Genomic DNA, 25,135 nt, shown 5'->3' on the forward strand with positions numbered 1-25,135 from the left:
TATGTATATACATTTCTATTGGTTATATATTAATATATAACAAATATGTATCTACCATATGTAAATAAGTATAAATCAAAGTTTATCATTTCGGTGAGAATTATCAAAGTCAGCAAATTAAAAATTAGTAACCTGCAACTCCTGCATTTTGAAGCAGGAATGGTGAACTACTTACACATGAAAAGAAAATGTAAGGTGCAGTGTAAGGTTGTAAAATATCTCTGTAATGTACTATTTCAGTTCATAGTTAATATTGACCATATTTACAGTAAAGTCATGGCATGACACATTGTTAAAAAATAAGAGTTTGTATTTGAGACCCAATAAATGCAACATTTGATTAAAGCAGTTAAAGGAAGGAAGTAGAGGAGGGAGGAACCCCCCGGCACCTCTTTAAAGCCATTTTGGAGTGAATTGTCCACTGGGGGTTTTTATTTGTGCAGGGAATGAGGAATCCCAGTCCCAGCTGCGGAATGGCACAGCTGGAGCCTGAGGATGTGCTGTGGCTCATCCTGGTCTGTGAAGAACCAGCACCTCTATCTCTGTCAGTCTAAAAACATTTTGTTTCTTTATAAACCCCTTCGAGCTCTTTCAGCTCGCCCCTTAATGCTCACACAGTCTCTCGGTTTTCCAGAGTTTTCTCCATATTTTATCTCCCCCCTTCCAGCAGCCACATCTCATAATCTGTCCCAGGATCCATCACCATCGTCCTGTGTTCCCCATTTTTGCAGCATTAAGTTTTCTGAGTTAAAAAATCTGAGATAGTTACAAACTGTAACAGAACAGCAAAATTAGCTGGACCAGCCTCAGTTCCAGTGCAGCACATGGGGCAATTGCAGATGAAGGAGTGAAAAGTTAGAAGAATTCTGAGCAAGGCAGATATGGGGAAGTGTCAGAAGCTTGAGAACCACCTGGATTGTGAAAACATGATGATGGAAAAATGAAATGTCACCAGAGCTTTGCATGCAGGTTGTGAGCAAAGGTAGCAGCTTTGTTAGCCTTGAGAAACTTTGAAAATAAGATTTTAAAGTGGATTTTTTCCCCTCTTGAGTTTATATGATTCGTGTTGGTAGGAAGAACTTTATTGTATTTTTGGAATCTCCATGGTTTTTCAATGCACCCACCCCAGTAGAGCAGTCCGGGAATACTCAAATTCATAAAATTATAGGTCTCATTCTTTGTAGAATTGGCATATGTGCATTTTTGTCCTCAGCAGTATCACACTACATTTTTAAATATTCCATTTTTAAAAATTACTTGACTTGTTGCACTATGTGAGAGAATATTATCATCCAGAAGGATCTATAAGTAGTTTGTGTTTTTCTCCTGTTTGGGTTCCTTGCCCTAAATACCAGCAATAAAGTCAACTTCTAAAAAGTAAAGTTATCCAGGATCTGCTGGCCTCAATAATCCTACCCTGCAGTTGTGACAATGCTTTCACTGCTCATAATTGTTGGAACAAATTAAAATGGCTCAGCCTGAAGAGTTAATCAGCTGTTCCAAAGAATCGGCCGTGTATCATAATCAGGTTTATCAGTCTGGGGAAAATGCTTTCAGTCATCTATCTGGATGATGTCTAAATTCTAAATATGCAGGGATTTTTATTTTTTAGGGGCTTTAGGGTGATACATCTTGAATGTTTTGGCTTGTCATGTTTGAAATACTCGGTTTTCCCTTCTATTTGCATTTAATAAAATTATTTTAAAACCTATTTGCCTGATTTAAAATTCATATAAATAATACTTCTTATAAAATTTGAATGTCCTTCAAAAATTCCTTTAAATATCATGTACAGAACTTAGCAACTTTGACTCCCAGTTGTGAAACCTTGAGCTTCAGATGATGATGTTCCCCAGAAAGTGACACAGATGTAATAACAGTGCAATTCTTACAGATCATCTAAAAGCAGACCTGGCTTTCAGCATCTCAGACAAATATTTAGCTGGGGACCAAATGTTTTGTTTGGGGCTTTTCTGGTTGTTTTTGTTTCTTTCTTTCTTTTAAGTACAGAAATGTTTCTTCATTTTCTACACCAAATAAGGCGTGGATGTGTATTGCAGCATCCTTCCATATGTTGTTCCTTGGGACAGGGATAAAACATTTAATTCATTTAAAAAGCTTGTATTACTGTAACCTGGAATTCTGGATGTGGAAGGAGCTCTTCAATTTAGGAAAAAAAAATTTGCTCTGTATTCTGAATTAAATCAGACCTGTTACTGTTGCTATTTATAAGTTGTCAGTCTGCTCTTAGAAAACCATAGATGCAGGAATTATTTTTTAGGGATCTTTTTCTGAAGCACAGAGAACTTGCTCATGGGTTTGGTCATCAGGAAAGGCCGATGTAGAGAGAAATCTAAAAAATTTTTATGTAAAATAACATAGATAAAATCAGCTGGTAGAGTGCAAGATGTGTAGTGCACAACAAATTTAATCTCTGAAATATTTTAACAAAAAACCATTTTGGGTTTAGTCCTGGTTAAAACTAAAATGTGTTGATGAAGAGTGTCCTGAAACTTGGGTGATTTGTTATTGCTGAAGGAGGTGCCACCAAAAAAAAAAATCACAGAGGAAACTAAAAAGTGAAAAGCAATGAAATGAAAAATGAATTTCAGGGTAACTTGGATAAATTAAATTCACATGTTTTATGACATGTGGTCCTTATGAACATGATGGTTCCTCGTGATCCTCCTAGGAGGACAAACCCCTTTTGGTCTGGTAATGGGAAATGTACGTGTAAAACACCTCTATAGAGCATTTCCTTAAACACAGGAATCTTAAAGAGGTGTATTAAAATATTATTTACTCTTATAGGAAAATGAAATTAAAATGGCCAGCAGTCTTATTTTTTATCTTTTGGATACTAATACTAGTAATTGTAACAGTAAGTGATGCCAAATCTTTTAGCCCGGAGTAGAGTTTGACAACAAAAAAGCTGAGGATGAATTGCATTTTGCACAGAATGTGTAACTTGGCAACTGATTTTTAAACAGAGGGGAGAACAAAAATGTTTGGTTTGTTTCACTTGTGATCATTTAGAACTTTTAAATGGATAGAAGGAAAGTTTAGGTCATTTTCATGACCTTGTCTCTTGCAGCTTGAACTGTTCTTCAGTACTTGCATCTGAAGTAGCAGCACAATTAATTTAAGATCACTTGTAGTGTGTACAAATAAGGTCTGTGGTTTCATTTTCAGCTTCTAGGATAAGTGGTGTTTATGTTTGTGCTGTAGGTGGCTGAGTTATAAAAATCAATTATTGCCATTTTGGTCCTTCTCTGCACCAAGTGTGAAGCTGTGTCTCACCATGTGCTTTTTAATTTGTGGTCAATATATTTACGGTCAATTAAGTCTCAATAGGAATTGAAATATCCAGGATTGCTTCTCTAGGCTGTGGATTATTGTAAATTTTGCAAATTTATATGAGACAAAATGTGATGGATAAATGTAAAGATACGAGGAAAAATGGGATAAAAATGTCAGTGCAGGAAACCTGTATGTGGAAGGAAGTAAATTACACTCGCAGCTTTTGGAAGGGAAACAAATTAAAGAACCAATAGATTTATTGAAGTATGTTATCCTTAGTAGAACACCACCCTCTGATTTCCTCATTTCACCACTATTAGGTGGAAGTGAAAACTAATCCACATAATATTTTAGAGTCTCCTGAACAAATGAAAAAGAGAGTAAGAACTGCATGACTGGTAGAGAAACATCCCAGTCTCTGTGCCTTTATGGCATCAGCTACCTAGTGTATGCTTTCTGTAAAATCATGTTTTCTGGCGCCAGAATGTGGGCAGTGAGGCCGTTGTGCTTCAAAATTGCTCTCAGAGACTTTCCCACTGAGAAAATTACTTTCTATTGTGTTGAGAACTAAGAAAAACAGGATTTTACTAGATTTTGGTGTTGCACAGCACACACACCTCTCATGCCTGCATTAAATACACACGTTATGAGATACACAGCTGGATTATTCTTGAGCAGAGAGATAACAAAAAAGCGCTACAACTTCTGGCACCATCATTCAAGTTCCTGAACTTGCCTTTCTTTAAAGTAGTTTTAACAATTTAACACAAGATGTTGCTGTAAGAGCAGGAAGCTTATTAAATTTAACATTTCACATTTTGATTCTATTTTTTGTCATCTCTATCATTTTAGTATTCTAATATTTTCCTTCTTTTATGTTTTTGGGCTTTTTTTTTTTTTTTTTAACCTTCACTGTAAGTTAGTAAATGCAAATATTCTGTAATGACTACACAAGAGGTTTTTCTTTTCTGGCTTCTTTTTCACCCAGTTTAGTAGAATGCTCTTCTTCCTTTGCTCTCAGCTGCAGCCTTCAGAATACTTTTTGTGATGCCAAATTAGGGATTTTCTTCTTCCTGTGGGTAGGAATTACAATATATTGCTGTCAACAGATGTTGGTGGCACCTCCATTTCAGCAGTGGCTTAGATCTGTCTTGGTTACCTGTTATTTTGTTTTATTCATTTTTGGGTGTGATTTTTGGTGGGTTTTTATTTTGTTTGTTTGTTTGTGGGGTTTTTTTGTTGTTTGTTTGTTTTGTTTTGTTTGTTTGGGGGGGGTTGTGCATGTGTTGTGGGTTTTTACTTGTTTGTTTTGTTTGGTTGGTTGGTTTGGTTTCTTGGGGTGGGGTTTTGGTTTGATGGGGTTTTTTTGTTGGGGTTTTGGGGGGCGGGGTTTGAGGGGGTTGTTTGTTTTGGGGGGGAGCATTTTGGTTGGTTGGGTTTGGTTGGGATTTGTTTGGAGTTTGGAGTTTTTCCCTTTTTTTTGTGGTTGCTTGTTTGGTTTTGTCTTGTTTTTTGGTTTTAGTTTTGAGGGACTTTGGAGGAGGTTTGGTTTCATATGTGTGGGTATTTTTTTATTTGTGTTGGGTCTTTTACATGTCCTTTGATTTGGTTGGTTTGGTTTTGGTATGTTTGGTTTTGGCATGTTTGTTGATATTATTGTTGGGAGGGTTTTGTTTGTTTTGTAATGGTTTTTTTTCTGTTTTTCCTAACACCTTATCGTGTCTGCCAGTTCTTAAACTTTATTCAGGAAGTCGATTTTAGCCCCTCTGGTCTTCTTCATACCCCACAGCTAAAGTTGCCTCCTGCATTATTGAGTACTTTTCCAGCTTAACCCCAAGACAAATAAGGAGTCTGTCTTCCTGAGAATTTAGTGAGAGCATCCATTTAAGGTGCATTTAAAATGCTGAATTTTGACTTACACAAGGTTGAAGCAACCAGCAGAAATGTCCAAGTGTTCAGCATGCAAACATTTTATTTTCACCTTCAGAAACAAGATCTGAATGACCAGTTCAAGGTCTGTGGGCACTGGTTTTAATTTAGTGCTAGTATTCTGAGCCCAGTAAGTGCAGGGGTGTTTGTGCTGCAAGAGAAGAGGAGGAAGAAGTTGCCAGGAAGTCCAGGAGAGAGTGTTGCCTGCTGTAAGAAGTGGAAGTCCACAGTGGTTCCTCCCTAATGGACATTCCAGCAAGTCCTAATAAAAAAAAAAAGAGTAGAAAATTAAAGTGAAACTAGTTCAGAGACTAAATGTCAGGTGTTCTGGAAATTACAAGGGAAGTGGTGAATAAACAAGTGGCACAAAGTTTCTGCTGCTTGAGTTTGTCTTCCAAAATCTGGTGCTCAATAATGTGTGTGGGGGCTTCAAAACTACTCCACTGTCATGAAAAGCTGAGAGTATTCTATATATTTTCATTAAAATGTTGGACATAATTTCTTTGTTGTCTTGCAACATCTTGGTGGAACATTATTGTGGACAAACAATATATTGATAACGGAGAGGGAGGAGTTCAGTCACTGACATAAAAATGAGAATATTAAAGTCTGTAATGGTAAATTTTTTGTGGTAAACCAAACCATAGGAACTACTTGCAATCTACCTGTCACTGACTGCAGTTCCATCTAGACGTAAGGGGAACACATGAATATTTACAGTATTCAAGCCTTGTAAGCTTAGAAGGAGCAGATTTTTTATTACCTTTTAAAATTATTACATAATATTAGTAGGCTGGTTCTGCTCTTAAGACATGGCTGAATTGAGAGACACTTCAGATTTCCCTGTTTTGAGTTGCACAGCTGTAAACAGTTGCATTTCGTTCACTGGAGGAAACGAGTCTAACACAGGGTCTTCACTGGAGTGGCTGCACACCAGTTGACCTTTGTGGAAATGGTTGAAATTCTAATTTCCTGGCACTTCTGCTGTTTCACAAGGGCCATGCCCCATGCACAACCCTTTCTCTTATCAGAGTTTCTCACCATCAGAGAGCACAAGGGAGCCTTCCTCTTCTACAGCACATAATTTCAAGTATCTTTTTATTACACAATTATTATTGAACTTACTTCTCCAGTTTGTAAACCCTCTGTACTTTAAATTGCTTTCTAGCACTGCTTTGCGTGCATATTTATGTAGGTTACATTATTTCAGGTTTCATCTGATTCCAGGATGTGAAAGGTTTCATTAATTTATTGATGCAAGATCATAGGAAAAATTTCAGTAGTAATTATTGATAAAATAATTGCAGTTTCTCTGCTAGCTATTGCTAGTCTATCTCAGTCTTTTGTCCCTGTGCTCAGTCACAGCATACTTCTATCACTTCATTTTCTTCTGGAGCTCTAGGTACTCCTGCTTGCCAAAGCCATCATCTTCATCTTCTGTTTAGTCAGACATTTGTACCTTTTCCCTGTAGATTTGACACTCATCTTTTTAGATTTCTAGGCTATTGCCACACTTTGGAGTGGAGTGAGCACAGAAGTTAAATATTTTTGCTGCCAGTACCAGTTCCACTTGATTATCTGGGGGCCTGGCCTTGTTTGTGGTCTGTGAGGTAGCTCAGGAGTTGCCAAGAGCCGCCAGAACCTCACAAGGTGTGGATGGGGTGCCAGATTTGGGTATAAATTGAGGTGTGAGAGAGGAGATCCAGTGCGTGAGCAGGAAGGGATGGCAGAAATGCAGCACTGAATTGATATGGTGACTGAAACCAGCAAAATTCTAAATATTTGCATCATGAACTGGGAATCTGTGCCCCCACAGGTTAAATGTTGTGTTGCTTTTTAGTGTATTATGCAAAAGTGAAGGAAAAGTATTTGTGAATTATTTTGATCTTCCTTACCTCTAAACTCTCCTAGGAACACTTCTGGTTTTTTTCTAAGGTTCCCATCTTTCTAAGGTTCCCCTTCTCCAGTGGAAAGTACAGATGTTTGATTATGGTTAATTCTTCACTATAAATGCATTAAGTTTTTTATATTCTGCACTTACAAGTGCTGAAACAAATTGTTAAATAATTTATCCTGATAGATGGGTTGGCTGCAAATCTCTGAATATATGTAATACTGCTAAAGATTGTGGAACAATGTCCAGAATTCTTCATGGGAGTGTTCAGGCTGGATGGGTGCGAGCATGGCACTGACATTGGGTGGCATTTACAGGATGAGTGGGATTAATCAGCAGTGTTTCTTTTTCTTCCTGCAGCCTTTCATGTCCCCCCGGTACCCTGGCGGTCCAAGGCCACCTCTCAGAATACCCAACCAGGTATGGCTTGATCTCTGATGCTCTGCTGGCCCAGGGTGAGGGCTCTGTCCCTCTGTTACTCAGTTCTGTGTCAAATGCACCAGTCCCTATGGGACATACAAATTATATTTATTTCACAATAAATGTGGGGATTATTGGTGAGAAACAGGTCTCATGAAGTGCTCTGTGGCTCCCAGACAGCCCAAGGACTTTCTAAAAGCACTGAAATCCCTATTTTGTCTCATCTCCATCGAAGGATGTGCAGTGCCAGCAAGACAAGGATGAGTAATGGGCTGCTATTTGTCAGCAGGGAACTTTTTTGGCTCATCTGTGAGAATAAGGTTCTGGAAGTAGAGAGCATTTGTATTTTCAAGTTCTCCATAGTGCAGATAGAGGAGGAGTAAGAGTTGTCAGCAGATGAAGAGTTAAAGACAAGCAGACAGAAAAACATCAGTGGAGTTCTGAGATGAAAACTAGGTCATTTACAATATTGGGAAAGGAACAGGTAGTTGGGTTCAGCTTTGGCTTCCAGGACTGCCTTTCTATTGTCACACTATACTCCAGCCTCACTTCTGACTGTTTTTTATATTTGTGTAACACAGCTTCAATAAATTTGTCCTTACTTTTGACATAGTATCACCAGAAGGTATGAAATCTAAATTTCAGTGAGCTGGATGTATGAGGTGGCAAGAGTTCTCCAGGTGTTGCTTTACGTGGTGATGTGTGGGATCAGGTTACGCTCCCTGTACCAAGGCTACTTTCTCACCAGGGCAATGGGGGGCTTAATTAACCTTGATGAAGTGATCATCTGTGCAGTGCCATTAGTACTGCACTTCATATTTGATAACATTTTACTACTGTCACTCAGTGCAGTCCTGCGTTTTGTACTTCTCAATACTATCTTAGCCAGAGGTGTCTGAGCTTCTGAGCCAAGTATTTGTGTTTCACACCCTCTGAGCCTGAGCTCATTGAATCCTGGCAGGTGGGATGTGGTGGCTGGAAGTGCTGCCAACCTGCAGGTTTGGTTTCCAGGAGTGTTTTGGTCTGCACACTATGGTATTTTCAGTCCAGAGTGGAAGATAATCACATAATGCCAGTGAATTGCAGCTCTTGCTACATTTGCATTACACCAAATTCACCAATTACTGCTTTAGCAGCACCGACATTACTCAAGGTATGGCATGAATGGACAGGGTGTGGAAGCAATAAACTATTGAAGTGCAGCTTTGAGGCCCAAATTTTGATTAGGTAGTAGTTTGGTCCTGGAACTATGGAAGGCTTCCCTGCCCATGGCAGAAGGGTTGGAAGGAGATGGGCTTTATGGTCCCTTCCAGCCCAAACCATTCAGAGATTCTGCTTGCTCAGGATACATTTTTAGTGAAAATGTGATAGTGCTTTGAAATGCTAAATAGCACCTTATGGATCAGCTACAAAGATCCATTCATGAAAGTGTTTTTCGACTTGACCCAGCTACAGGTAAAATCCTGTAAAAATGAGCTTTAAACCTAATTCAGTAAACCTAGAGGGCAGATTAATGTGGGGATTTAAAAGCACATTAGCTCTTGACTCAGAGGAAACATCCAGGAATTAGGAATGAAAAGCATGTGCTGTGTCTTTAATGTGAATTTCAAGGCATTCTGTGGTTTTACGCTTTGTTTTCCCTGCCTTAGGCCCTTGGAGGTGTCCCAGGGAGTCAACCCCTTCTGCCCAGCGGGATGGACCCCACACGGCAGCAGGGTAAGTGTGCGACTGCTCCACAGCGCTGTCCTCACAAACTGGCACCTTTTTGCACATCCTTAGGCTTTTCTGTTAATTAGAAAAGATGATTCATTAAAAGTTGCTGTAGAAGGTGCTTGTGTCTTGCATAGTTAAATAAGTAGTGTATTGCATATATAAATACAGTGTATTTTATGTTTTATTTGCAGGTCATCCAAACATGGGTGGGCCAATGCAGAGGATGACTCCTCCAAGGGGAATGGTGCCGCTAGGACCACAGGTATTTTCTACAGATGTGTTATCCTTAGTGACAGGACTATAGTCTGTACTCTGTGTAGCTTGAAGACACCCAGGACTTGTTTTCATAATCCCCTTCTAAAACGAACCTCCTGTTTTAGAAAATAAATCCATTCTGAGTTGCAGCTGTACAAAATTGAAATTAAAAAACCATCATTTTCATTATTATTTGGAATTAAAAGAGGAATCCCTTCACTTGCTTTCTTTAGAAAAGTGTGTGTTGTAATCAAAGACTGACACTGGCAAGGGGGACCAGGAGTGGAGTATGTGTTTCCTCCTCCTCCTCACTGATTATGCTGTTTAAGAGGAAAAGATTAATACCCCCTAACTTGGCCAAAAATACCTCTCCAAATTCTGTAAAGTTTCTCTGTCATCCACTGTTGATCTAAATTTTGGCATATGCAGCAGAGATTTTGGCGTAAAGTGAGATTCCTGCATTGCCATTTGTCCCCATGTGCACCTCGAGCATTTTTGTGGCTGTGTCCCAGCAGAGCTCCAAATCAGGACAGTCCTGGTGAACCCCTGAACACAAATCCAGGAGGCTCCTTTGTGTTTTGTTAGCAGTGCCAGTGAGCTGCATGTGGGTGGTGGTGTTCCTCACTGGTGCTGCCAGTGTTTTGTTTCACAATGCACTTGTTCTGCCCACACTGTGCGTTTTTGCTTCCCCATTTCAGATAATCTCTCTGGTGGCTTCTTGTTTGAATAACAACTAAATTCTAAATGATTGAATAGCTTTCCCTTCCAAGTCTGTTTGCAACTGTACAATTTTGGGTCTTCCTGCTAGAAACCAGTTGTGCAGTTCTTCACAAACTTTGCTGAATGATCAACAAAACATTATTAGATATATTTGCTATTTTTTTTAATGTGGCCCTGAAATGTATTTACTATTTTTGGAGGTAGAAAGAGCAGCTCTGCTGTGCTGCCATATGAGATGGAGCTGATCTTTTCTGCAGCATCATTAGTCACGGAGCAGGCAAATCTCATGCCACTTTTTATGAGGATAATTTTTCAATTTTTGCTGTCATTAAAGTTCCAGTGGTTTTGTAAACATCTTCTTTCTTGTGCTCAACATCCTAATCTACACAAAATTTAAGTTCACAAATGACTCCATAATTGAATCACCAAATACCTGGGCCATCAGGCTCTGAAGAGAGCATCATTGCTCTGAAAGGATACCTGTATGGGGGGCCCTAATGGCAGTGTTGTTATTTAGGGCAAAGGAGCACATCTGCTTAGGATTAGCAGTAATTACTGTTGGAAGTTAGATTGTCAGGTGAGAGAGATTGTTCCACTTCTATTCCACTGAATAAAAATACGTGTAATTTTTTTTTTGTGTTTGTCAAACTTTGGTCGTGATATCAGGGCATAAACTCAGATTTTATGGGCATTGGAAATTTAATTTGTCATTGCTAGGACATTAATTACCCATTACATACTCCTTATTTTGATTATCACAGACCTGGGATAGTGGAAGATGTCCCTGCCCAGGGCAGGGGTGACACTAGATGGGCTTTAAGGTCCCATCCGGAGATTCTGTGATGTATTAGAATTGAATAATGGAAAGAGAAATACAATGGTACTTTAGAAAAGTTATATCATGTGGTTTAATTTTATACAAACATAATGAAATCTAGGTAGGAATAATACTATTTGATATCTCAGAATCTTAGTAGGGACTTCTGATTCTGAATTGCCTTGGTTTAGAAGTTGAATTGATTATAAAACCTGACCCTTGCTGGCCATTAACTTGTGCTCAATATGTGTAAATAATATAATTCCCCCTGAAACCATGTTAACCATTCTTAGCAAATTTCTGTTGTTTGTATTGTTTCTCCTTGGGGGTTAATGATCCCATTTTTTTAGTCAGCAGTCAGGGAATCCTGAAAGCATGAATGGCATGGCGTGTCCTGGCAGCAGTTGCACAGGAATGTCATTAACCTGCTGTCCTTTCTTTCCCCCTCCTCTTTGGTTTTGTTTTTTTGTTTTGTGGTAGTCTGACCCTTGGTTGTCGTTGCAGAACTATGGAGGTGCCATGAGACCCCCTCTGAACGCTTTAGGTGGCCCGGGGATGCCTGGGATGAACATGTAAGCTCAATATAAATCCTACTGTATTTAGAAAATGCCATTATTGCATTGCAGAAGGAGCAGTTGGGATAGATAAGACGAGGAAAACATGCTTTGATGACCAGTAAATGCAATTTTAAGAAGTGAACTCACAGTCTTACAGGAGCCTTGGCTGTCCTAACAAGTTTGCACAAATACTCAGTTTCTTTCACAGATCAAACTTCAAATACTGGGAGTATTTTGTTAATATAATCACTGATATATCCTTGTATGCATTTTAAAAAATGACACTGTTTATATTTCTTCTTAATAATTATCTTGTGAGGAGTGGTTTTTCGCTGCAAAATAAATCAGTACTTAATTGTAGCAAAATAGCCTTTGTCTAGAACTATTTGGAAGAAAAAGAAAGACACAATTGATTTGAAACTCTTCCTCAACTGCAGTTCTTATTTCCTTAACTACATTTATTTCCAGTCTAAACAGATAGAGGAGCTTTAACAGACGTACAGATATTTTTGTCGGTGCTTCTGTGTATTTCTGGGTCTGGGAAATTATCTGGTAAAAATCGATATAATCTGAGTTTAGATGTATATGTCCAGACATAGATTTAGCTGTGGCAGGTTGCTGCACCTTGTATCCCTGAAGACAATCTCCCTTTTAAGTGTGTAGAAATACTTAACTGTAACATTAAGAAAGCAGTGAAGATTTTTATATGCTTTTCTCATTATATCATAGGTACCCATTTTTACTCTAGTTTTTGTAGAAAACATAAATAAGAAATTATAATTTCCATTTCAAGTAAAAAGTTACCACCCTGAAGTCAAAGATGTACAGAAATAGATAATGTAATTTTAAAAATCCACGATACCTCTCATGGCTTTGAATTTCCAGACTCACATTGAATCCTTGAAGCAAATAAATTAAAATTTGCAGTTGTGTGTTGCTCTATCATAGACATCACATATGGGGATTTAAGACAGTTCTAGGAGCCTTCCTGATGGTAGGCATTTATATTTTTCAATTAAATTGATGTGGAAAAAATATTTAGACATTTGAAATTCAGTGTGAGTCAAGTATAAGCACTGTAGAGGTTTTCCTCCGCAGAAGACTGAATTATAAAAAAAAAGGAAATTAACTTTCCAGAAGTAAAATTGAGGAATAGATAAGATATTTTGAAACTATTTATTCACAAAAATGAGAGTTTGCACAGGAAAAATAAGAAAAGAGTTTCCCGAGTGACAGAAATATTTCCTGGCCTACCAGAAAGAGAGAAGATGGATTTAAGTACTAATATTTCTGCTTTTTATAAACACGTTTTTTCAACAGGTTGGTCTGAGTTGGGATTCTTTGAATTGTGTATTCAGGCCATGAGGGTATTTTCCTGCTGTAAATCCATTGCTGTCTCTGAAATTGTAGTAAGGCCTCAGAATCGGGGCTGGTCTGGGGGCAGTAGCAGAGAATGGACCCAAATGTGCTCCCTGTGTTCCCTTCGCCCTTTATCCCAGTGCAGGAAGCAGCAGTCTGGGTCAGCTGGGGAAATCACATTTCAACATAAGGATGTCCCTTCATACCTGAGTGTTTTCTTTATATGATAATTTTCCAGTGTTCTGCTCTTCTTTTTCTTGAATTTTTGGCAATGTCAAGTACAAAAACGTTGTCTTCCACAGAAGCAGCTGCTGTTTAAAATCCCAACTTATCCTCCTTGGGAGGTGCGAAGGGAAGCTGCTTTGGTTAAGAGCAGGCTATCTGCCAAATAAAATGTTACCGTTTTTATGGGTGAGAAAGTGTTCTTTGTGGTCAAAAATGGCAGTCTGAGGGCTCATAAGGCAGCGTTTCAGTCCATGCACTCTACAAATGCAGCACTGCTGGGTAATTCCTTGCTTCGTCATCAATAACACCATCAGATTTCTGTTAGACACAGCTGATGCTGAACTCATGTTCTTCAAAAGAATAACTTCATTTTAGCTGTAAGTTTTTCAGTTGGAACTTGATAATAGCCATTTTTAGTAAGATTTCAAGTCTCCGCCAGTTTTTGGAACAAAAAGGCAGATTTCAGGAAGCAGTGTTACATTTCACTGGTGATTTTTAACATCCCATGTGACCTGCAGTGCTGTCTCAAGTACTAAGTATATCTCAGTCATGCCTCAGATTAAAAAAAAAAAAAAGTGTGATTTTGTCTTTTAACTTCAATTCACAAACTTGAGTCTAGATGTTTCATTTTCTGATGGAATATATTTGCCTCTTGGAAAACTAAAATTTCAGACTTTTTTTTTTCAAGCCAGGATTGACACTTACAGGACAAACTTGAAAAAAATTGCAGCTAAAAATATTGGTCATAGCAACAGATACTTCATGAAGTATTTTGGAATAGGTACTTGTATGAATATGTTTTATAACCTTGTTGGTGCTTCCAAAATAAATATTTAGTAAAAGACAAAAGACCTGCTTGCATGGAATTGTGAAAAAATGCAGTTTGGGGATTTTTATGTGTCTTTTATAAGCATTTGGCTCCACAAAATCTGTGTGGCTTTCTAGCAGAATCTGCTGCAGTGATTTCTAAGTCTGTACTGAAAGCTGTCCAATAAATCTGACAATTCCAACTGCTTTTTAGATGAAAGGTGAGTTCCCATGTCTCAGTGTAAATTTCTGAGTTTCCCTATTTCTGTGGCTTAACCCAGTTGTGCCTCCAAGTCAGTACATGTCACGGAAATGAGTGCAAAGGTTTGGGGTGAAAACAGACTTTTGAATGTTGCTACAAATAATCCTGATTTTTCTGAAAGAGATGATCCAATAAACCAGTGAAAAATAATAAGAAGAACAACAATGGGGTAAAAAAACCCCCGTTAACCTTTTACCTTATGATCATCAGCAGAGGAGAAATTGCAAATATTTGACCTGAGGTGCATTTCCTTGCTCAGTCTTTCATTGAATGAAGCAGAAAAGACCATACCAACATTCTTGATCTCCGGCATTCCAACAATAAAGGCTGTGGAAATAAATAAATTTCTTGTTGATATTTTTTTTTTTATTTTTTTTTTTAAGAGAGAGTTCCTTTATAGTTTCATCAACAATGTAATGAAAAAACCAAACTAATAATCAATATTAAATCCCTCAGGCAATGTATGTACTTAATAGTTTTTATTCCTGCAAGACTTAAAAAACTTTCAGAACTCATTAATAAAGGGTGATTCTTTCTCTCTGTTTAAGTCTCCCATGCCTGGTGAGTTGCAGCGGTTAATGTTGCTTTTCTACAGCTAATGAGGCCAAAATGCCATTGAAAATGTGAAAGTTTTGTCAGCTGCTCTGCCTCTCTCCATTGTCAGGGCCTTCAAAAAGTGATTCAGCCTTGTTTATAAACAAGTAGGAGCTCTTGATGCTCCCAGAAATAATTATGGGTTTTAGACATTGTAAACATGGAGATTTTACCTCTGATGTGTCTGAATAATTCCATCTGGATTGTTAAGAGAGGAAGCCTCACCCTCAAACTATTTTCTGGATTTAGCTGACAGTGAGAAACTTAAAATAACAGCAAAAGTTGTGAGAAAAACCCTCTGAGGATTTTCTGGGTTTAATACATGACATTTATTATCTTGGCTGTTGCTATCATCATGATCACCATCAGCATGGTCATCATCATCCTCATCACTTATATGGATCATAGCAACATATTTTGTGTGCCTTATTCTTTTATAAATTAGGTTCCCTAAATATTTATTAGCTAATTGTACAGGTTTTACTAATGAAGCCTGACTATACTGCAGTATTCTAGAGCCACAGTAGATGAATCCATCCTCAGTACTTCAGGCATGTGCTTAATTATGTGAGCAAGATTACTGGTTTTATGACTGAACATTTATTTATTTTATGTCTGTAGTAAATAAATTAATCAACTCACCAAATGATTGAATAGCAGTGCAACAACAAAAAAATCTGCTCTTGCATTTTAACTTGGTGTAGTTACGGTTTCTAAACACACTTTAGATTGAAAAAAGACACTTTCTTCCTCTGGAAACAGGTTATTCAGATTTTTTTCTTCAGAGGTGTTCAGAGGATGGGGATAGTTCTGTGTCTCATAATTCTTCTTCTGTTTCAGGGGTCCTGGGGGTGGTAGACCTTGGCCAAACCCAACCAATGCCAATTCTGTAAGTAAATATTACAAATACATTTGAAATCTTACTGTATTTAGAGAAGTATCTTTATGCCTGGTCCAGCGCTGCCATAACATAAAGGTTGTCCTGGGATCCTACATGAACAGCAGCGTCTGGTATTTCTCCAGAAGGCAGAATCTTCATTTTCATTCAGGATCATATATCATTGGTTTAAAAATGCTCATTTTGGGCACTTGCAGATGGATAAGGTGGGTCTGGCTTGCTCTGCTAAGCAGTTCTTCTTGGTTTTATCACTTTTGGCTTTTTCATTTTATTAGTGAAATTATTCTTTAATTTTCTGTTGCATGTACTTGATTAAAATGGATATTTTTAAACTGATAAAGTTTTTGCAATCCCTGAAATCAATTGGCAGGTTCAGTAATAGATTGATTTGTAACAATCAATTGGTTGACAAGTTGTCTGTAGAGAAGTTGGGGTTCTCAGTATAGTTGCTGCTCCCACAGCAGCACTGGCCTGTGTTCCTTTGGAGAGAGTAACAGCAAAGGCAGTATCAGAGAAGGAAAACAGATTATTCACAGGAATTATCCAGGGAAAAAAAAAAAAAAAGGTGGAAATAAATACTAGAATCTTCTAAGGTGGAAGATGTGGTAGGTTCTTTTCTTTTTTTGGTCAACATTGTAATCAAAATAGGTATCTCTAAGAACATACAAAATCAGTTCATGCTTTGCTGATTCTGAAGTCCTGCTGACTAAAATCCAAGTATGTGCTGCTTGAGCTTATAAACCTTATAAAGTACGTTGCCTTAATAGTCTTACACCATAGCATTTTAATAATTTATTATATTTATAGCCGATATTTTAAAATTGCTGAAAAGAGGTATTTATTTTGACAGCAGAGGCGTTTCCCACCATGATTTTAGCTGTGTCTTAAGTTACTCTAATTGAATGAGCACTCACCTACAGCTGCCTGGGACCCATCCCAGCACAGAGGAAATCACTGTTTTTTCTGTTGATGTTACAGATACCTTATTCCTCAGCCTCTCCTGGGAACTACGTGGTGAGTATCTTTGTGTGTGTTTTTTGGACATCACATCTCATTTAGGCAGAGAAAGAACAGCTCAAATGTTCAGGGAAGCCCCCATGTGCTGGTTGGAGGCTGAACATCTGGCCCACACCAGATTTCCCAGCCACCTCTGGTGCAGAGGTGGGTGTTCATCTCCAGAAGCCTTATGAGCCTGCTCCAAATTGCCCTTAGTGCTGCTTCACTTCAGAAAACATTTCTATACCTAATACAATGTTTTGTCTATCATAATGAAGGACTAAAAGCCCCTTGGTGTTCTCAGAAAAACAGGGTTGTGTAAGAGTTTCTGAATTTCTGCCAGAAAAAAGTGTTTATGTATAGTGCTGGATTTTATCTCTGTCAGTAGATATTAAATTTGTTTAATATTTTAGACTCTTTATTGTTGTTGTTGCTGTTACACTCAGGTTATTTGTATGTCGAAGGAGCTCTTCTGAGGCAGATTGTTTAGTCTGTTTTTATCATATGCACAAGGCTGATGTAACAGGGTGACGAGGGAGGATTATATAATTAAAAGCAATTTATTTTGTCTTTTATTTAGACAATTAACTTGGAAAAGGTTGTGATTCTTGCAAGTGTCTGTAACTATAGGCCTCATTTTGTCACAACTTAGTGGAGACAGCCAATCAGTTCTTTCAATGCAGAATTTCACAGAACTCTGTTTGGAGATTTTCTGGATTTGCCTCATTCTGTTGTTGAAGAAAGACATTTTGGTAATATTTGACTTCATAGACAGCAAGTGTTTGGGGATGAGGGAGGGTCTAGAGAACTCCTAAAAGAGGTTTTTAGTGAAGAGATTTGTAATCTGAAATTATTTGCTTTGAGAACATAATAAAACTAATCTATATAATATATTAAGATATACTGATACATAAACTTACCTACTAATATATAAGTGTATATAATATGTATAAATATACAAATATATACTCCTCATACATAAATTATATTCTCACAGTGAAAATAGTTGATACCAAGAAACTCTCTTAAGAGAAGAAAAAACGCAAACAGTAAAAGCAAATTTTAAATGAGTTGCAAAAGTTAATGAAGACAAGTAGCTTTTCTCATAAATGATGAGTTAGTTGTTCCTACATCTCTTTATGTGATGTTGAAAAATATGCAGAGAGTACCCTTGAAAAAATTCAAGTATACACATATATAGATAAAAAAATAATAGAGAGCCTGTGGTGCCTAGGGAGTCATATAGGTATGGGTAAAATGTGGGTATAAATTTACAGATAAAACCTTATCGGTAAAAAGTATATGGATAGATATGCTCTAAGTAGACAGACAACCAGACCCTTGTAATCACTGCCACTGAGAATTGTATGTTTCACATGTCCCTGACTGAAACAGAGTATCTGCTGTTTTAAAGTATAAAAAAAGAGATAAAGTACAGTAATAGTCATATGGCAATGAAAATAATAATTATTACTAGTAGTCTGTGTATGTTATATTATGGAAAGTCACTATTTATTTAATTTAATTTATTTAATTGATGTAGGCATTTTTACCAAAGTGGAAGTTGGTAATTTTTCGTGTTACCTGAAGGGGTTCAACAAACATAGGAAGCAAGATGTTTTTTCTTCTTAGTAAATGATTAGGGTGATTAGAATAAAACTCCTGGAGAAATCCTAAAGATCCTAAAACTCATCTTTAACAGCCAGAGCATTTTGTGTTCCTTGGTCTTGATCAGATTTGTGACAAGGAAACACCCATTAAAAAATACATGTTCTTTGATGTGGGGAGTTTTGTTGTGTGTCTGTTTTAGGTTTTTTCTAAGCTTTCAATTCATGCTAACTGAAAATTTTTACTCTCCCCAGGGTCCTCCAGGAGGTGGAGGGCCACCAGGAACACCCATCATGCCTAGTCCTGCAGGTACTGAAATGTACTTGGAAATAACAAACCTATAAGGGATTTTAGGAAGTACATGGATTATTTTTTTTTAATAAATAATAACATAACTAAATTATTTGGTCTATATTTCTTATATCAGGTTTTTTTCCTTACTTGCTGACCTCTCCAGCACAGGAGGGTAGGGAAGTTTCCTACTTGGCCGTAAAAACTTACTGGACCAGTATAACAACTTCAGTGAATACAGTTCCAAGTATTGAAATAAATAAAAATAAAAACCAAAACAAATAAAGCCCCTTAAAAATGAACAAACAAGAAAAGGCAAGCTAAGGTGAAGATATTTTGAAGTTCTGCTTTCCAAAGTATGAAAACACTTAAAAATTGGCCACCTGTGAGTTTTGCCAAGGTGTTTACTCACCTCTGAGACCAGCAGCTCAAAGATTCCACAGCCCAGCCATCCCCTACGTGTTCTGAGATGAGCCAACAGAACTTGGGGATAGCCAAGGATGTGTGTGGCAAAAGGATCTGGTGGATAAAGAATTTTTTGCTTGCCTCACTGAATACTAAAAATAACTTTATAGGCCAATTTTATTTTAGGCTAGAAGATTTTCTGTTCCCTCTTTTCCTCAGACACCATCCTTGAATATTCTAATGATACATAGTGCTCTGTATATAATGGAATTATTTGCTTGGTTTAATGCTTAGAAAATCATCTTGGAAATATTAATTAGTAGACAAACCCCTTTATTTATCTTCCTGTTGTACATAGAAAACCATTGGCTGTGGAATGTGCTTGTGGAGGGTCTGGATACAGAGTGCTGAACTCTTTTTACTCTTTGTGCAAGATATTGATTTTCCAGAGTTGCCAATTTTTTTTTTTAAATCACACTTTCCCCATAGGGTTATATACAGACTTTTGTCAGGTCATTCTCCTTTCAGTTTTTGTTATTTGGGAGTTTTTTCCCATGGCACCAGGCTGTACCATGAAAATATATCAGCTAAAGCCTCCCTCAGGAGTGCAGGATCTTTGCAGAGTGTTCCACTGAAGACTTAGATCCAAAATAACATGGATTTGATAGGGATGAAAGTAAAAAACTAACTCTCAGTCTTGTGTAAGGAGAAGCTTTTTATCATTCATTACAGATGGAAAATCAATTACAGGAAGTATTGATAAGAAACAAACTCCTGTTGAATGGAAAATATTGAGGATGACTGAAGAAATTTAGAACTCCAGGAAAACAGGGTTTTAGGAATTAAATGGTTACAGATTCTTGGTGATTTACAAACTTTTAACAGTCATGCATAAAACTAGAGCCCAGAAATAGTCACTTGGGGGCCATGGCAATTATTTCTTTCCCTATCCCTGTTGTGTGGCAGCAATGGATGGAAAGGGAATAAAATCTGCCATTATATTGCCACTGTGTATGGGATTGAGGCACAGTAATAATATGAACAAAACAACAGGAAATGTATGAGGTGAATAATGTTATTGAAAAGTGTATTTTAGCACTTAAAATAATCTCTTATTACAGATTCAACCAACTCTGGAGACAACATGTACACTTTAATGAACGCTGTGCCACCTGGGCCCAACAGACCTAATGTAAATATGAATCTACTTACATCTTTCTTTGAGTAGTGCAGCCTTTTGTTTATCCAAACACTGTGTTTCCAGCAGCTATCATTATTGCTAAGCTTTCCATTTTTATGGGTGGCTTTTGAGTTAATGGGCCTTTGGGAAAAAAAACACCAGTAGAACTTGAAAAAAAAAAAAGTATGTAAATATACTAAGTCGTTATACAGTAAATTGCAGATTGTTTGGCTATAATGATAATGTCCTTTAAATGTATGAAGAGCTAAATTTAAGGTTAATTATGTAATTGGACACAGTCTGCTCAAGTTGTGAAGGTGATGAGGTGCTTTCCAATTTAGGATGGGTCAGGTGGGGTTTGAAAGCTGTTAATTAATCACTGATGGATTTAAGAGAGTTATAAAAGTTGACTTTAGGTTCAGTGGAGATAGGGCTGAATTACCAGCAGTAGTCTGAAAAGTCATACAAAAAGCATTGAAGTAAATAATAAATTATTACTGTATTGGATTCTAGCCTACAGAGATGACAGTCTCCAAAAATCATGAAATAGGCCAAAAAATGCTGGATTTCAGTCTTCACAAGAGACCTTCTCTTAAAAGTCTGAATGGGACTTGAGAATCTCTTCTCATTCAGAGCTGAAGATTTGTCCTTACAGTTTTTTTTTTCCCTTCTCCTGAGGAGTATTTTCTTTTCATTAGCTTGTGTGAAAAATAATTGTATAGTTTTTAATGCCTGCTCTTTTTGTAGTTTCCACTGGGGCCTGGCTCAGATGGACCCATGAGCGGACTGGGTGGAATGGACTCACATCATATGAATGGATCATTAGGTAACAGTAAATATTGCCAAAATGGTGAATTTAAGTGCTATTTTCTGTGACTGTTCTCTGTGACTCTATTTCTGTGACTCCAGACTTGGGAGTTCAGTGGCCGACAGTTTGTCAAAATGTATGGGAAAAGTTGTATATACATCAGTAAGATGAAGGGAGTAATTTGAAGAGGCTGTGGCAATGGAAAAAAAGTCATTGAAGCTCAGTGAGCAGACTTTTTGTGAGCAATGACCATTCAGCATAGGCACCTATCTCCTAAAGAGAGTTGCTATTTTTAAGGAAAGCACGTCCCTGAAATTTTACATTACTTTATATAGGGACACTTCTACAGCCTTTCTTTACCTGTTACAATCCTAAAATGGATAGATAGTTGGTTTAACTACTAATGATGCACATTGCATTCAAATCAATGAAGATCTGTTTGAGAGGCAGACACACCTTTTTCTGTCACCTTCTACAGCCTGAGAACTTTTTCTCCTTAGGTAAAATGAAAAATGATATTGGAACCATTATGGGAGGATTTTACATGTACCTAGCATGTAATTTATCCTTTTGGGCCGTGACAAAATAACTCCTGATAACATCTATGTATCTGATGTTTTTAGAGAGAGAAATCATATTCCTTCTCAGCCCTAATTTGCCTAGCTGTATGAAATAGCTGTTTGTCTTCTTCCACAGCTCCATTTCTGATTGTTTTGCGGTGATGCTCTTCTAGTTTAGTACCCAGTACTCTTCCAAACCTTTTCTTTCCTGAAAATACATGTCTTTTGCTGCTAAAAAAATGTTTTTTCTTCATCCTTCCTAAAATTGCATTTCCTTTATTCTGTGCTTTACCTGAGGTGAGAGCTACAGCGTGTGAAAAAACCCTTTTAGTTTTCAGTAGTCTTGCACTCATAATATTTATTTGGTTTCCATTACTCTGCTCATCAGGATCATCTGTTTTCTGCTAAGAGATACTCAGAAGGTATAGTGCAGTGAAAGTTGATGGAATCTCAGATTGATTGAGTGGATTATTCTATACCAACTGTAAATGTTTACTAAGTTGGTTATTTTTAAAAATGTTGATGTTGCAGTATGTATTTTCTATGAAAAAAATTATTGGATTAGCTTCAGCTCAAAACTAACTGAGCAATTGTTTGTTTTAATTTCAGGCTCAGGAGACATGGACAGTATTTCCAAAGTGAGTATCTAATCACTCATATTTGGAATTTTTAGAGTGTTTCACTCTAAACTCACTTCCTTTGTCTCCATTATGAATCTTTTTGTTATGCACCTTTATTGTATCATATCTATATTATATATAATTACCTCCAGATCATAATCTGATTTATCAAGTTGAAGTATTTGATACTCTTAAAATAAATGAAAGCAGTTTTAATAGTCAGTTCTAGTCAAATGTAAATGTGGGACAATCTCCTTAGGGTATTGCAGGATTTGGTTTGTCACCTCTGTAAGGTAATTTTAGTATCTTAATCCTCAGGATAAATTTCCAAAAAATAGATCAAGAAGTAGTTCCAGAAGAAGCACTGTTTTGATATCACAACCATTAAATAGCTGGAAAAGGATGTGAGTTTGATCTGCAGGGATTTTGCATCTACAAAAATAATAGTTGAATGTGTCACTGCTGTGAAAACAAAGTGCTATGGATGTTATCATCATTAACTTAGGAATTAATGAGCTGATGTGGTATTGCTAAAGGGGCATAAATAAAGAGGACCTTGTGTTCTTATGTTTTATAACATTTTCAGTTTCTGCATGATGTAAAGTGATGGATGAAAAAGACCACATTGCTTCAGTTGTGCTGTGGTGGGTGTGCAGTGAGGAATTCAATAAAACCCTTCGTGAGATGACCAGCATACATCACATTTTTATTCAAAGTCTATGTTTTTTCTTCATTACTTTACTGCAAACTGCAGCATTCTTAAGGGAGAAAAAGCCAAAACATTTCCATTCCCATGGGATAATTTTTAAAGCCAGTATTCTACTTATAGCTGTTCAGTATGTGCTGATACAAGTATCGGCACCTCTGAAAACTTGGGTCCTAAACAATTTACCTGGAAGTCTCATAATATGTTAACGTGCATGAATAACTCATGGAAATCACATTTTGATCTATGTGTTTTATAAATAAATAAAAGAAAAATGCTGTTAATTTTGCCTGTAAGACTGTTGTGCATAGAAAATGGATCCAGGTCTGGTGGGATCATACAACTCACAGAATTCATAGCTTTATAGAGAAGATTTTGACTAAATTGGCTGAATGGCAGAACATAAAGTTTTTTATTTAGTAAGTTCAGATGGGGTCAGAAAATGAACTGAAATTATGCATGTTAAATATACATGAATAACCTGCACTTATTGGAATGCCCATGGAATTCGTGTAGGTATCAGGGGCACTCTTGCTTTGGAAAACCCCAGTTGGAGCTATACTGCTGGACCCCAAGTGGCCACAAAAGCAGCCTGGGGGAGCCACTAAAATGGGAATTTTTCAGGAATTTGGCCCTTTGGGGCTGGCATACTGCAGCAGTGCCAGAACATCAAAGCTTAGTTCCACATAGAGCCATGTAAAATAGGGAGAAATCCCCCAGGAACAAGCAAAAGTGCAGGAGCATCATATAAAATAAATGTGACAAGGTATTTTTATTCCTGGATGTTAAGGCCAGAGGGAGTGATGTCATTGTGTAGCCTGACCTCCTGTGTAACACAGGCAATGGGCTCCCCTGAATTAATGCCTGCTGAAGGTACAGCAGCAGTGGCAGAGCCAAGGCAAGAGGTTCAACAACTTCTCTGATCTGTGGGTCCTTGAATATCTCGTGCACTGGCTTCACTAGAGAGCAAACTTGATTAATTGATGTCAATAACCTCATTAGGCTTCTAGTTGTCTTTGATGGACATGTTGTCCAGGGGTCCTGAGGATCACAGTTCTGGAAGCAGTGAATTAAGACTGAAGAAAGCAGAAAGGCTAAGGCAGGGCTTTTGACCCAACTCTCTGAGCTGCATTTCAGATGCTAGTAAAGAATTTCTGCTTTCATGTCATGTATGTAATTCGTTTGGTATTTATATGTATAATGCATTCCATTTTTCTGGGTTGAAAAAAAAAAGAGCCAAGGGAAGAACTGTGATAGAAGTAAGGATTTCATTATTAGGTCCATGATTTCACTTCTTCTTTTCCCTGGCTACTCTTTTTCCACCATGAGTCTTCTGAGCAGGAGATGTAACAGTGATGGAAAGGGATTGCCCATGGTCAAGGCATAACAGGGTACTGCAAAGCCGCTTTGTAAGAGCACCTGACTAATGGTAGTGCGTACAATAACCATTGTGTGGTAGTGTGAGCTATTGATGCACAGTAATTTCTATGGCAATTACCTTGTTTCACCCGTTCTCCTTCTGAAGTTGCAGAGGTCACTGTTCACTTCTGTAAGAAAAAGAGTTAACAATTAATTTTTAGGAGGCTTTAGATTGTTACTATTTCAGTAAATTGTGACCATATATTGAGGAACGCTAGCCCTCAGGCACAGGCCTATGCAAAGATCTTTTCTGACCTGATCCATCGTGCCTTTAAGTACATCTTTTGTCTATCTTTAAGTATATACCATAACTCACATATGTCAGGGCTCGCAGACATGGCTGCATTCAACCACATGATTTAAGTGGTGACAAAGCTTCCTCATATCCCTGCTTCAGCCTTTTCCAGCTTTTCTTGACTTCAGCAGAAGCAGATGCTGTGTATAACCTGAAAATGAGGTAAATAATCCTTGCTCCAGGGAAGAGAACATTACTTAGCAGGCTAAAATTAGTGACTGAATCATGGAGAACTCTGCTGGGGCAGATTTTTCGTCTTTGAGAGGCCCGCTGCACTCCACAGTGCTCCTGAGCGTACCAAGTTTTGTGTGGAGCATGCCGTGGGCACAGCTGGTGAGGCTGGGAAATGAACCAAAATCTTTGCACTGAATCTGTATTTTGCAATCTTATTTAACAGAACTCTCCCAGTAACATGAGCATGAGCAACCAGCCTGGCACTCCCAGGGATGACAGTGAGATGGGTGGAAATTTCCTAAACCCTTTCCAGAGTGAGAGTG

At 37.6% G+C, this 25,135-nt stretch overlaps 1 protein-coding gene across 5 annotated transcripts in view; it reads left to right on the forward strand.

Annotated features, from left to right (window-relative positions):
• Nucleotides 1–25,135, forward strand: part of SSBP2 (single stranded DNA binding protein 2) — a 125,393-nt gene that overhangs the window by 96,791 nt on the left and 3,467 nt on the right. For 3 of the 5 annotated variants that reach the window (XM_040091274.2, XM_040091276.2, XM_058424184.1), the window contains 11 exons: nt 7,484–7,543; nt 9,193–9,259; nt 9,448–9,518; nt 11,529–11,620; nt 15,693–15,741; nt 16,729–16,764; nt 18,609–18,663; nt 20,172–20,242; nt 20,978–21,056; nt 22,208–22,236; nt 25,036–25,134. In XM_040091274.2, coding sequence (XP_039947208.1) covers nt 7,484–7,543; nt 9,193–9,259; nt 9,448–9,518; nt 11,529–11,620; nt 15,693–15,741; nt 16,729–16,764; nt 18,609–18,663; nt 20,172–20,242; nt 20,978–21,056; nt 22,208–22,236; nt 25,036–25,134 — 708 coding nt within the window. The remainder of the gene's footprint in view (nt 1–7,483; nt 7,544–9,192; nt 9,260–9,447; nt 9,519–11,528; nt 11,621–15,692; nt 15,742–16,728; nt 16,765–18,608; nt 18,664–20,171; nt 20,243–20,977; nt 21,057–22,207; nt 22,237–25,035; nt 25,135) is intronic. The other 2 variants (XM_040091275.2, XM_040091277.2) reach the window with 1 other exon arrangement.

This window comes from Hirundo rustica, chromosome Z, assembly GCF_015227805.2.
Source record: "Hirundo rustica isolate bHirRus1 chromosome Z, bHirRus1.pri.v3, whole genome shotgun sequence".
NCBI classification, from domain to species: domain Eukaryota; kingdom Metazoa; phylum Chordata; class Aves; order Passeriformes; family Hirundinidae; genus Hirundo; species Hirundo rustica.